We start from the raw sequence: 14,294 nt of genomic DNA, 5'->3' as shown, positions 1-14,294 counted from the left end.
TTCACCAAATAATTGGAACAACTCTCCCAATCTCTCAATTAATTCTTCTAAGTTAGGAGCCCATACTACAATGTCATCTAAGTAATTCTTGACCCAACCCTTCCTTATTAAGGGGGCTAAGATATTTCCAATTAGGTACTCTTGAGAATATGGCTGGACTACAACTCAGACCAAAGGGGAGTCTCTTGAACCGATATAGTGTAACTCCATCACTAAAAGTTGTCAAATCTCTACTATCTTCATCCAATTCTACCTGGTAATAAGAATCCTTCATATCTAAAGAAGCATAAAAAGGATTTCCAGATGCCGATTGAACTAACTCTTCTAATCAGTCTGAAGGTGAGTGTTAACTTTCCTGTAGTCCAGACACATTCTTTGAGAGTTATCGGGTTTTCTGACTCAACCAGGCAGCTGTGGATGGCTCAATTATATCTTTGGCCTCCATATCCTCTAACAGATCGGCGATAATCTGCTTAGCCTTCTCGAGATATCTATACATGGGGGTCGTAACGGGCTGGGGATCACTAACATTAATATGCCCTTGAACTCCCTGGAGTTTTCCTAACTCATTAATTTCTACTATGAAAATCTGGTGATTTTCCATTACCAGGTTCTTTAATTGGGCTTGTTGTCCATTATCTAGATGCAACCAATCTTGTTGTGCAATTAAATTTCTAATTTCTCCTCTCTAGTGCTTCCTTGTCCTGGTGCAACATGCATGCTTTCAGGGATAAGATTATTCTTAATCTCAATCTTTCTACATGTAGCTACTGAACTGATGTCCCTTTCATCAATCTTATTATAAGTACCCATTACTGTTCCTATCTTCAACTTAACTGTACCCTTTGTACTGTTTATTAGAGGTATGGGGACTTCCTGATCCCTATTGACTTTAAGGCATAAAGCTTTCATAGCACCACTATGTTTCAATCCTGACTCAAATTCAAGTACATATATTCTTGCAGAGGAAGGAGGTAGGATAATTTTTCTCTCTAACCTAATCTCATTTACATCAGGGTTTGATGGTTGAACTATCTTGAGACTCTTAATTCTCCTTGTGGAAGGCCTCCGTTTAAGAAGCCGCACACTGTAGGTAATACTATCCCAAACTAGTATACCCTTCTTATGATCCCATGTTAGACGGGCACTTCCAAGTAAATCTGCACCCAAAAGGACTTGTGTGTCTAAAAGAGGGTCTGGCACAATATGAAATAAGTGAGTAACTACTGTATGGCCAATACTAACACCCAAATAAACAGATCCTAATATCGGTACAACTGTGTCTGTGACTCCCGTTAGCCTAGGTAAATTTCTCATCTTAGCAGGCTTCAAACCAAAACTGTCCACAAAGGATTTCTTAGCTACACTGACACAACTACCTGCATCAACTAAAGCTGCAACCATATTATCATTAACTATCAAACTTATACTTGGAGAACTTGCTTGACCTCCTAGTCATTGTGTATTATCCCTATTTAATTTTCCTGGGCATCCTACGTGACCTCTTCTACTATTTGGTTTATTGTAATCAAAGCATATTCCTCTAGGTGGATTACAAGGACAATCAGACAGGTTATGGTCATTCACTCTGCAAAAGGCACAGTAAGTGTTACTACTCTTTTGCTTCTTCATGGATGTTTTCTCAAACCTTTTGCTTAATTCCTCCAATTTCTTTGTCAGTTTATCTATTTCATCACTTGGAGTTCCCACTTGAGGAGTAGCCTACCTGTCACTGGGGTTGGTGACTGGGAATTCCCAGCACCTGAAATGGGCATGACTCTGTTCTTATTACCAGTGTTCATTCCTTGAGCTCGATAGTATTCCTCTTCAGCATATGTCATAAAATATCTCAAAGGAATGTGATCTGCTAGGAAATCAACTAATTTAGCTTGAGCGTATGAATTCAATCCCTTATATATCTTTGTCTTAAGGAACTTATCTGATGTTGGGATTGGATCATTGGGGAACTTCAGTGTTAAAGCTGAAATTTTACACTGTAATTTATTAATAAAGGAGCTAGGAGGTTCATCAAAATAATAAGTCAGGGGGGCAGTTATCTCTTGCCATGCCTGCAACTGTGTAGCCGAACCTATAAACTGCCGTTTCATTATCCTCTTAATCTCATCACAAGCTAGATTATTACCCTTCGTGGCTAGCTCCGCTGTTAAGAACATGGCTATATCTTGTTCAGTCCTGGCTAATGCCACTTCTATTCTCTTCTCATCTGAGTTGGTGCATGACTCTACCTGCCTAAAGAAAGTATTCAACCTATTATCGGCGCTAACGCCCTTTAGCTCACTATGTTTGAGGAGACTTACATCTTTCGACTTGAGTATAGGTATTTCCTGAGGGACTGGCATTGGGGTAATGTTTGAATAAAGGAACGGATTGGTGTTATTAAGAGGATAATTAGGTGATCCACTAAAAGGATTGGCTGTGACAGTCTGATTACCTTGCTGCAGATTGAAAGGGTTTTTCTGATTAACAGGAGGATAGGCTGGGGGTGGATTAGGGACGGATGTGGGGAGTTGTGTAGGAGAGGGTGTGGTGACTGTAAGGTTATGTGATGCTGGTCAGGCTCTTATAGGTGTTAGGGGTACTGTACTGATGAATGCAGATGCACTTAGTGTTGTACTCTGTGTATTAGTACGCGGTGGTACTGGGGGTCTGGATTGTGGTGTCCCTGCTACGGTATTGAGGTGTCCACTTGCGGAGGGGTTGTATGGAGGATTGTGAGGTGTATGTGGTGTTGGTGTTACTAATGGTTGCGTGTTATTATGTATTTGTATCAAGTGTTGCATTGTCCCCTGTAGATTAGACATCTCCCTGTCCATGTTGTTAATCTGTTGTGTCAAATCCCTTACTTGTGAACAAACTCCCTGACAGGACTGTGTAAGACTTTGTGTTTCTGTTACTGCTTGTTGGACTTCATTTTCCAATTAATTCCGTAAAAGAGTCATCCAAACCAAACCATGAGGCATAATTTTTTTTTCAAATGTGCTTTAACCACTTACACCAATAAATTCCTAAAAAGGTGAACATATAACATAAGACATATCTGTTCAATAACAATACTTATGAGGAATGCAAAGTATAAATCATGACTAAAATGATTAAGCTCAAGAAAAACTATTTGTGAAGTTTCTACCACTACACTATGTGACCTTCTTTACTGTAAATAGATCTCGTGGGTAAGATGGAATCAATAGCATAAATTTTCCTAAAGAATCCCAAGCGCTGCCACCATTCTGTCACGGCGAACCGTAACAGATAAAAAAAAAAAAAAAAATGTATATAGATCAACAATTCAGATACTACAGATTGCCACCCATCTTCTGGAGAAAACAAGTATTTTTCCGCTACTCCTTGACTTTTAATGACACAAACCGAGGGATGAGGAGTGGTACTAGGCTGCAGGTTAGTCGTCTGGTAGAACATGGGACCTGTGGGTATGTGGGTCCTACTCCAACTTTCCATTCGTGGTTGAAAGGAAACTCGACCTTCTTGGTTCATTTATTCTTCCAACATTATTCCAGAAGCTTCCCAAACCGGGGAAGGGAGGAAAGTGAGAACTTGCGTCCCATTCGATCTCCTACTAGTTCCAAGACTAGTTTCTGAGACCAGACTTGTTTCTGTTCTCCAACTGGTTCTCTTTTTAAAAGGGACAATTTGGAGAAACCATTAAAATCTTTGTTTGGCCGTCTTGCGGTCTACGTGGCATCTTTTCCATATCAGACCACGCGAACGCGAGCAAAACATCGAAAACGTTTTTGATCCCTTTTTTTCCGATTGCGAGGAGGAATATAATTGACATAGTAAGTAACATTTTCACATGTGTTGACGAATAAAGGCATTTTTATGGATTTCATTATAATTAATGTTAATGATTTCAATAGTAATTTAAATATATTAGAGCTAGATGATGAATCAATTTCTAAGTACATCCAAAATATTAGAGGGATAGCTTTTCACCCTGACAATTATGTTATCATTATATCACCTCTTTCTCTTGTTATTTATTTATTTATTTATTCATGTGTGTTTTGTGTATCAAAGTACGAAACACTTTTTCTCTAGATTAATTTCCACTCTAGGTTCGATTCCTATATTCTACCTAGAGTCTAGATTGTAGACCTTAGAAATTAAGAAAATATATATCACAACAATTGAAAAAAATAAAAATTGTGTGTGCGTATGCGTGTGTGTGTGTACATATGTGTGGGAAACTGTCCTCAAGTACTGGCGGGCCGTATAACACACAAAGCGTTTGTGTACATCTTATGATGTCACCACGTGACTCACCAATGAGAGTGACTCACTGACCATAGATGACGTTATGGCGACATCGTCGTGTTGCCATATGACAAAAAGAAAACAATTCAAGTAATTGTTCGAAAACCCTTTATAATTAAAGGGTCGGCCTTTTTATACCCATTAGAAGCCTTTGTGGACCTTATTTGTTTATTTATTCATTTATTATATACATTTATTTTTATTTGATAATCTATTTTATTTATTTATTTATTTATTCTTATTTATTTATCTATCACTTTTGTGCTGTTATCATTATGTTGCCATTAATGATATCGTTATTGATATTAATGTATAATTATTCAATTGTTATTGTTTATTATTGATTACATTATTACAGTTATTATTATTGTTATTATTATTATAATTATTATTGTTGTTGCTGTTGTTGTTGATACCGTTATTATTATCATTATTATTATTATCATTATCATTATTATTATTATTATTACTATTATCATTATTATTATAATTAATATTATTATTATCATTATTAATATTGCTGTTATTATCATTATATTTATTACTATTGTCATTATCACTGTTTTTATCATTATCATTACAATCGTTCTAAATTACCTCTAACGTGAACCATGTGCCAGGAGACGGGGATGACCTCAGAAAGGAAAGGAAGGGACAACGAATGTTTGTACACGGCTACCGCCCCCCCACCCCTGATATCAAGGGGGAATAGGCATTTTAGTACATACTGTTATCCATGTATTTCTCTATTTACTTTTTATTATTTGTTTGTTGTTCATTTATTCATAATATGTTTATTATCTATTTATTCTTATTTATTTGTTTTTTATTTATAATATATTTATCTATTATTTGTTTATGTATCTATTTTATTTATCTATATGTTTATTATCTATTTTCAATTATCTGTTTATCTATAATTTATTTATATACTATTTGTTTATTTCGTTTATTTACTTATTTATGTATCTTTATTCATTTATTAATTTATCTATTTATCAAATTATTTATTCATTTATTTAGATAAAAAGGGCGAAGTAGATTCTGCACTCTACCCAGTTCCTCATTGGTCTCTTAGAATTAATAAATGATAAGTAATAAATAATAACGTAAGGTGTCCATGTACTTTTTTGTTAGTAATATTTATCTATATTAATCTATATTAATTTCGATCTATATTCTATACATTTTTATTTTTGATTGATGTACATATACTGTATATCTAATGAATGTAATTTGTTTTATTAAGTTCATTTTATTCAATAATTTTATCTATTTATTTACTTATTTACATATTGTTTTTATGTGTTTTTATTTTCATTAATTCCTTTATTTTTTCTTTATTAATTCTATTTGTATTTTTGTGGTTTTTATTATTATCATTTATATTCTCAATGGACAAAAACACCTTTACGGGTTTTAGGGGGGGGGGAATATGGACGACTGTGTTTTTGTCATGTGTGAAGAAAGTCGATGTGATTAAATTACTACGGTATTTCTGTCCCGTTGAAGAAGAAGAAGAAGAAGAAGAAGAAGAAGAAGAAGAAGAAGAAGAAGAAGAAGAACGCGAAGAAGAAGAAGAAGAAGAAGAAGAAGAAGAAGAAGAAGAAGAAGAAGAAGAAGAAAAAGAAGAACGCGAAGAAGAAGAAGAAGAAGAGGAACGCGAGGAAGAAGAAGAAGAAGAAGAAGAGGAACGCGAAGAAGTAGAAGAAGAAGAAGAAGAAGAAGAAGAAGAATACCACCTGAACCCGACTTACCCAAGCGATTTTTCATGAATATTTTTAGGACAAAGTGTCACCGGAATACCACCTGTCCCCGACTTCCACAGCGTTTTTTAGAAGAATATTTTTATTTAGACTTATATATATATATATATATATATATATATATATATATATATATATGACGCGAAGAAAAAAAACGATTATCTGCCAAATGTGAAGGAAGACATTGACTTAGAAAACTAAAATCGACGGCATTTTGCCCAGTGTGAAGATGGAAATCGACGGCATTTTTGCTTAGTGTGTACAGGAAAATCGACGGCATTTTTGCCCTGTGTGAAGAGAGTAATCGACGGTATTTTTGCTTAGTTTGTAGATGGAAATCGACGGTATTTTTGCTTAGTGTGTACATAAAAATCGACGGCATTTTTGCTTAGTGTGTACATGAAAATCGACGGCATTTTTGCCTAGTGTGAAGATAGTGATCGACGGTATTTTTGCCCTGTGTGAAGGAGGAAATCGACGGCATTTTTGCCTTGTGTGAAGATGGAAATCGGCCTAGTGTGAAGATGGAAATCGACGGTGTTTTTGCCTAGTTTAAGACGTGAAAGGGAAATTAAGATGTCATGGTATCAGGGAGCGAAATTTTCAGGTCAGCGCATGGCCTTACGTAACACTGAACAAAACATTCTGAGAAAGCCGTGTAGAGAAAAATGTTTCAAGAAGAAAAGATGATGGATTTTGACAATTGTGTTCATATTAAAACTGAGCGAAACATTCTGAGAAAATCCATAAATACATGTAGAGAGAAACGTTTTAAGAATATAGAAGAGAAGATGAATTTTTAGAAATTGTGTTATACGAAACATTTTGAGAATTTTTTAAACACGTGGAAAGAAAGATTTTAAAAATATAGAAAATATGCGACGTGACGTCATAACGTCGGCATCAGAGCGCGGGAAGATTTTCATTGCGAATGAAACAAAAAATAAACGATTTTTCTGCCAAATGTGAAGGAAGACATCGACCTAGAAAACCAAAATCGACGGTATTTTGCCCAGTGTGAAGATGGAAATCGACGGCATTTTTGCCTAGTGTGAATATGGAAATCAACGGTATTTTTGCCTAGTGTGAAGATTAAGATCGACGGCATTTTTGCCCAGTGTGAAGATGGAAATCGACGGCATTTTTGCCTAGTGCGAAGGCGGAAATCGACGGCAGTTTTGCCTAGTGTGAAGATAGACGGTATGTTTGCCTAGTGTGAAGATGGATATCGATGGCAGTTTTGCCTAGTGTGAACATGGAAATCGACGGTATTTTTGCCCAGTGTGAAGGAAGAAATCGATGGCAGTTTTGCTTGGTGTGAACATGGAAATCGACGGTATTTTTGCCTAGTGTGAAGGAAGAAATCGACGTTATTTTTACCCTGTGTGAAGATGGAAATCGACAGCATTTTTGCCCTGTGTGAAGATGGAAATCGACGGCATTTTTGCACTGTGTGAAGATGGAAATCGACGGCAGTTTTACCTAGTGTGAAGATGGAAATCAACGGTATTTTTGCCTAGTGTGTAGATGGAAATTGACGGTATTTTTGCCCTGTGTGAAGGAAAAATGTTTTAAGAATATAGAGAAGACGATGGATTTTGACAATTGTGTTCATATTAAAACAGCGAAACATTCTGAGAAAATTCATAAATACATGTAGAGAGAAACGTTTTAGAAATATAGAAGAGACGATGAATTTTTAGTAATTGTGTTATACGAAACATTTTGAGAAATTTTTCAAATACGTGGAAAGAAAGATTTTGAAAATATAGAAAATATGCGACGTGACGTCATAACGTCGGCATCAGAGCGCGGGAAGATTTTTCGGTCCTTGTGTATGGTCATTGCGAATGAAACAAAAAATAAACGATTTTTCTGCCAACACTGAAGGAAGACATCGACATAGAAAACCAAAATCGACGGTATTTTGCCCAGTGTGAAGATGGAAATCGACGGCATTTTTGCCTAATGTGTACATGGAAATCAACGGTATTTTTGCCTAGTGTGAAGATTAAAATCGACGGCATTTTTGCCCAGTGTGAAGATGGAAATCGACGGCATTTTTGCCTAGTGTGAAGGTGGAAATCGACGGCAGTTTTTCCTAGTGTGAAGACAGTAATCGACGGTATTTTTGTCTTGTGTGAAGATGGAAATCGAAGGCAGTTTTGCCTAGTGTGAACATGGAAATCGACGGTATTTTTGCCCTGTGTGAAGATGGATATCGACGGCATTTTTGCCTAGTGTGAAGATGGAAATCAACGGTATTTTTGCCTAGTGTGTGGATGGAAATCGACGGTATTTTTGCCCTGTGTGAAGGAAAAATGTTTTAAGAATACAGAGAAGGGGCATTTTGACAATTGTGTTCATACTAAAACTGAGCGAAACATTCTGAGAAAATCCATAAATACATGTAGAGAGAAACGTTTTGAAAATAGAGAGGAGACGATGAATTTTTAGAAATTGTGTTATGCGAAACATTTTGAGAATTTTTTTAAACACGTCCAAAGTAAGATTTTAAAAATATAGAAAATATGGAACGTGACGTCATAACGTCGGCATCAGAGCGCGGGAAGATTTTTCGGTCCTTGTGTATGGTCATTGCGAATGAAACAAAAAATAAACGATTTTTCTGCCAACTCTGAAGGAAGACATCGACATAGAAATCCAAAATCGACGGTATTTTGCCCAGTGTGAAGAAGAAAATCGACGGCATTTTTGCCTAGTGTGTACATGGAAATCAACGGTATTTTTGCCTAGTGTGAAGATTAAAATCGACGGCATTTTTGCCCAGTGTGAAGATGGAATTCGACGGCATTTTTGCCTAGTGTGAAGATAGTAATCGACAGTATTTTTGCCTAGTGTGAAGATGGAAATCGATAGCAGTTTTGCCTAGTGTGTAGATGGAAATCGACGGTATTTTTGCCTAGTGTGAAGAGTGAAATCGATGGTATTTTGGCCCAATGTGAAGATGGAAATCGAAGGTGCTTTTGCCTAGTTTGAAGATGGAAATAGACGGTGTTTTTGCCTAATTTAAGACGACGTGAAAGAGAAATCAAGATGTTATGGTATCAGGGAGCGAAATTTTTAGGTCAGCACGTGGCTTTACGTAACACTGAACGAAACATTCCGAGGAAACCGTGTAGAGAAAAATGTTTTAAGAATATAAAAAAGACGATGAATTTTGACAATTGTGTTCATATTAAAACTGAGCGAAACATTCTGAGAAAATCCTTAAATACATGTAGAGAGAAACGTTTTAAAGATATAGAAAAGATGATGAATTTTGACAATTGTATTGAACGAAACATTCTGAGAATTTTAAGACACGTGGAGAGAAAGATGTTTTAAAAATATAGAAAATATGATGGATTTTGATGCGATGATCACTAGTGCTGAATAATGGGCCTATATTTACTTGGTTTACAAGATTTTCTGTTGTAGAGAATATTAGGTCAAGGATGTTATCTCCTCGGGTAGGGCTGTTTACGCCTTGGTGGAGGCCACTTTCCAGTAAGTTACTATACAAGTCTCGTCCTGTATGCGAACTCAAATCTTCACCCCATCTCTTCACCGGTAAGTTAAAGTCTCCCATGATGACTGTCTCGCAGCGTTGGTTAGTTTCTACGATTAGATCGAATAATTTTTCGTCATTTACTAGTAGCTGACCCGGTGGTCTATAAACAAGTCCAATTATTACTTTAGATTTACTGCAATTGGTTCTTATTTCAACAAACAATATATCAACATTTGTTACTGTTTCTGTTTTTAACAATGATGGTTGGAGGGAGTTATGGACATACAAAATTACTCCACCACCTATTCTATTTTCTCTTTCGCAGCTGAAAATTGTGTAGCCTGACAAACAGTATTCCGCTATAAAGTCTCGACTTGATGTGTCCAACCATGTCTCTGTTACTCCTATCACGTGATAGTTGCCTGTCGCTCCGAGAATCTCTAGATCTTCGAACTTGTTTCGTATGCTGCGAGCATTAACGTAACATAGATTGATATCTGACACTTTTCTGTTTTGCTCTATTACGGAGATGTTGATGGGGGCTCCGCTGATGAGTTTTTTCTTCTGATGTCGGTCAGGTTGTTGTTGAGCAGCCTACCTAACCTTGCTGCTCCGGCCACATTCAAGTTGAGACCGTCGTCCTCAAAAAGAGTTTTATCGAAGTAGAAGTTTTCCCAGAAGTTGACAAAGTGTACTTTTTCCTTTTCACAGAGGGATTTTACTCTGTTGTTCGCACTGAATGCTTTGTCGTAGAATCTGTCAATGTCGAAATATTTTCCCCTTCTCTGGAATCTGGGAAGGATCCCTGAGATGACAAGGTTTTTCCCGGGAACCTTTTCTTTATATTTCCTGATTGTACTCCGATACTTTTCGATGAGGTCTTCCGATCGAGTTGATTCGACGTCATTCGTACCGGCGTGGATTATGAATAGCGTATTTGCGCCCGCTTCTTTTGTGACTTCGTCACAGGACTCGGCGATGTCATCGAGTCCGGCGCCTCTATACATACAGCACCTTCTGCGGCCATTTGAAGAGCGGCCACAGAACTCTTCGGATTGGTGCCTCACTATGGAGTCTCCTACTAAACGAGTCTCAAACTCGTCCTCCTTGGCTAGTTCTAAAACTTTAAATCTGTTGGAGGTGGTGGGTCCTGATGATATCTGTGCCCTCCGGCGGGGTTTGGCACCTCTCTTGACCATTTGCCATTCCCCATCCGGTGTAGCGGGTGGGGGGGCTTCCTGCAGTACAGGTTGGGGACCATTCCGTGAAGCAGGAATATCATTTTTTGGGGACTGCAATTTCACGCGAGTGTCTCGGTGCCTGTAGTGCCGGTTCGGGACTATCCTGTGAAGCAGGAATGTCATTTTGGGGGACCGCATTTTCATTCGGGTGTATCGGAGCCAGCAATTGTGGGGCTGTCCCCGCGTTCTCGGTCACGAATGCCACAAGGGCCTCATATCTTGTCTTCATCATTTCAACAAGGGCCTCATATTTCGCCTTCAGGGAGTCACACTGCTCCTTCATAGCCTTGATCTGTTGGGAGTTTTTGTCTTGACCATTTTTAAAGACACACATGCGGCAAATAGACGAGTTTTTGAAATACTGCTTTGCCACCCTGCATCTGCAGCCCTCGCAGGTTCGTAAGGGAGAAGGCATTTTGACTGATTTAGATGTTTGTCTTGATATGCTTGAGAAAAGAAAAGAAAAAATCTTAAATTTGTACTCACCACTTTCGGATGCTCCTCTCTCTGAACGATGAATAAACACCGATTTCCCTATCCGGATCGACTGCGGTAGCTAGTGTTAATACAGTCCCTACTAATGATTCCTAATAATACTTAGGTATACAGATGAAAAGAATCCCTATTAGTAATCCCTAATAACAATATCTTATGTATACAGATGCAAAGAAGGGTAATAGGAGAAAGAGGAGAGAGGAGAGAGAGCTAGCAAGGGAGAGAGAGAAGAGAGAAAGGAGAGAGAGAAGAGAGAGAGAGCTAGCAAGAGAGGGAGAGAAGAGAGAGAGGAGCGAGGAGAGAAGAGAGAGAGCTAGCAAGAGAGAGAGAGAGAGAAGAGAGAGAGGAGAGAGAGAAGAGAGAAGAGAGAGAGGAGAGAGGCGAGAGAGGAGAGAGAGAGAGAAAGAGAGAGAGAGAGAGAGAGAGAGGAAGTGAGACGGTCATTTCATATTGCCCTCGGCGTGGGAAGATGAAGGAGGGACTGGGGGTCGGGGAGGTTCGGGGTTGGGACGACGATAGGGGGCCGGAGGCCGGAGGGGGGATGGGGGTTGGATCAAGTGGACAGAGGTTGGCGGGTGTGTTAGGTCAGTGCATTTTAAGGTCGTCCCATTTTAGTTCTTCTTGCAACAGCTGGACAGGGGCTGGCGGGGGTCACTTAATTCTTCTTCGGGAATGCACTTGGTTAACACTTTTGGACTTCGGCCTACGACACGACCGCTTGGGAGGAAGAAGAGAAGGAGGAGGAGGAGGATGAAGAAGAGGAGGATGAGGAAGAGGAGGAGAAGGAAAAAGAGGAGGAGGAGGAGGAAGAGAAGGATGGGGAGGAAGAAGAGGAGGAGGAGGAGGAAGAGGAGGAGGAGGGGAAGGAGGAGGAAGAAGAGGAGGAGGAGGAGGAAGAGGAGGAGGAAAAAGAGGAGAAGGAGGAGGAGGAGGAGGAGGAAGAAGAGGAGGAGGAGGAGGAAGAAGAGGAGGAGGAAGAGTAGGAGGAAGAAGAGGAGGAGGAGGAAGAGGAGGAGGAGGAGGAGGAGGAGGAAGAAGAGGAGGAGGAGGAGGAAGAAGAGGAGGAGGAGAAGGAGGAGGAAGAGGAGGAGGAGCACGAATAAGAAGATGGGGAGGAGGAAGAGTAGGAAAAAGGGGAGGAAAAAAGAAGGAAGAGGAGGAGGAGGAGGAGGAGGACGAGGAGGAAGAAGAGGAGGAGGAGGAGTAGAAGGAAGAAGAGGAGAAGGAGGAGGAGGAGGAAGAAGAGGAGGAGGAGGAGAAGGAAGAAGAGGAGGAGGAGGAGGAAAAAGAGGAGGAGGAGGAGGAGGAAGAAGAGGAGGAGGAAGAAGAAGAAGAGGAGGAGGAGGAGGAAGAAGAGGAGGAGGAGGAAGAAGAGGAAGAAGAAGAAGAAGAAGAGAGGAGGAAGAAGGGGAGGAAGAGGAAGAGAAGGAGGAGGAGGAAGAAGATGAGGAAGAAGAGGAGGAGGAGGAAGAAGAGGAGAAGGACGACGAGGAGGAGGAGGAGGAGTAAGAAGAGGAGGAGGAAGAGGAGGAGGAGAAAGAAGAGGAGGAGGAGGAAGAGGAGGAGGAGGGGGAGGAGGAGGAAGAAGAGGAGGAGGAGGAAGACGAGGAGGAAGAAGAGGAGAAGGAGGAGCAGGAGGAAGAGGAAGAAGAGGAGGAGGAGGAGGAAGAAGAGGAGGAGGAGGAGTAGGAGGAAGAAGAGGAGGAGGAGAACGAGAAGGAGGAGGAGGAGGAAGAAGAGGAGGAAGAGGAGAAAGAAGAGGAGGAGGAAGAGGAGGAAAAAGGGGAGGAAAAAAAGGAGGAGGAGGAGGAGGAGGAAGAGGAGGAGGGGGAGGAGGACGAGGAGGAAGAAGAGGAGGAGGAGGAGGAGAAGGAAGAAGAGGAGGAGGAGGAGGAGGAAGAAGAGGAGGAGGAGGAAGAGGAGGAGGAGGAGGAAGAAGAGGAGGAGGAGGAGGAGGAAGAAGAGTAGGAGGAAGAGGAAGAAGAAGAGGAGGAGGAAGAAGAGGAGGAGGAGGAAGAAGAGGAGGAGGAGGAAGAAGAGGAGGAGGAGGAAGAAGAGGAGTAAGAAGAAGAAGAAAAGGAGGAGGAAGAAGGGGAGGAAGAGGAAGAGAAGGAGGAGGAGGAAGAAGATGAGGAGGAGGAAGAAGAGGAGGAGGAGGAAGAAGAGGAGAAGGAGGAAGAAGAAGAAGATGAGGAGGAGGAAGAGGAAGAAGAAGAAGAAGAGGAGGAGGAGGAGGAAGAAGAAGAAGAGGAGGAGGAAGAGGAGGAGGAGGAGGAAGAGGAGGAGAAAGAAGAGGAGGAAGAGGAAGAGGAGGAGGAGGAAGAAGAAAAAGAGGAGGAGGAAGAAGAGGAGGAGGAGGAAGAAGAGGAGGAGGAGGAAGAGGAGGAAGAGGAAGAAAAGGAGGAGGAGGAAGAAGAGGAGGAGGAGGAAGAAGAGCAGGTGGAGGAAGAAGAGGAGGAGGAGGAAGAAGAGGAGGAGGAGGAAGAAGAGGAAGAGGAGGAAGAAGAGGAGGAGGAGGAAGAAGAAGAAGAGGAGGAGGAAGAAGAGGAGGAGGAGGAAGAAGAGGAGGAGGAAGAAGAAGAGGAGGAGGAGGAAGAAGAGGAGGAGGAAGAAGAAGAGGAAGAGGAAGAAGAGGAGGAGAAAGAAGAGGAGTAGGAAAGAGAAGAGGAGGAGGAAGAAGAAGAAGAGGAGGAAGAATAAGTAGAGGAGGAAGAAGAGGAGGAGGAGGAAGAAGAGGAGGAGGAGGAAGAAGAAGAGGAGGAGGAGGAAGAAGAGGAAGAGGAGGAAGAAGAAGAAGAGGAAGAGGAAGAAGAGGAGGAGGAGGAAGAAGAGGAGGAGGAAAGAGAAGAGGAGGAGGAAGAAGAAGAAGAGGAGGAGGAAGAAGAAGAAGAGGAGGAAGAAGAGGAGGAGGAGGAGGAAGAAGAGGAGAAGGAGGAAGAAGAGGAAGAGGAAGAAGAAAAGGAGGAGGAAGAAGAGGAGGAGGAG

General features: G+C 40.6%; 1 protein-coding gene across 1 annotated transcript in view; it reads right to left on the bottom strand.

The window, feature by feature from the left end:
- Positions 1-10,851: 10,851 nt before the first annotated feature.
- The window catches only part of LOC143030333 (uncharacterized), a gene marked incomplete at its 5' end in the record, with an annotated part of 24,951 nt that continues 21,508 nt past the window's right edge, over positions 10,852-14,294 (bottom strand). The window contains one exon of the mRNA XM_076193486.1: positions 10,852-11,106. Coding sequence (XP_076049601.1) covers positions 10,852-11,106 — 255 coding nt within the window. The remainder of the gene's footprint in view (positions 11,107-14,294) is intronic.

The sequence above is a fragment of the Oratosquilla oratoria genome, chromosome 12 (genome assembly GCF_046742065.1).
Source record: "Oratosquilla oratoria isolate Oo_2021 chromosome 12, ASM4674206v1, whole genome shotgun sequence".
NCBI classification, from domain to species: domain Eukaryota; kingdom Metazoa; phylum Arthropoda; class Malacostraca; order Stomatopoda; family Squillidae; genus Oratosquilla; species Oratosquilla oratoria.
The sequence above is the reverse complement of the archived record's forward strand: the minus strand, read 5'-3'. Positions and strand labels throughout refer to the sequence as shown.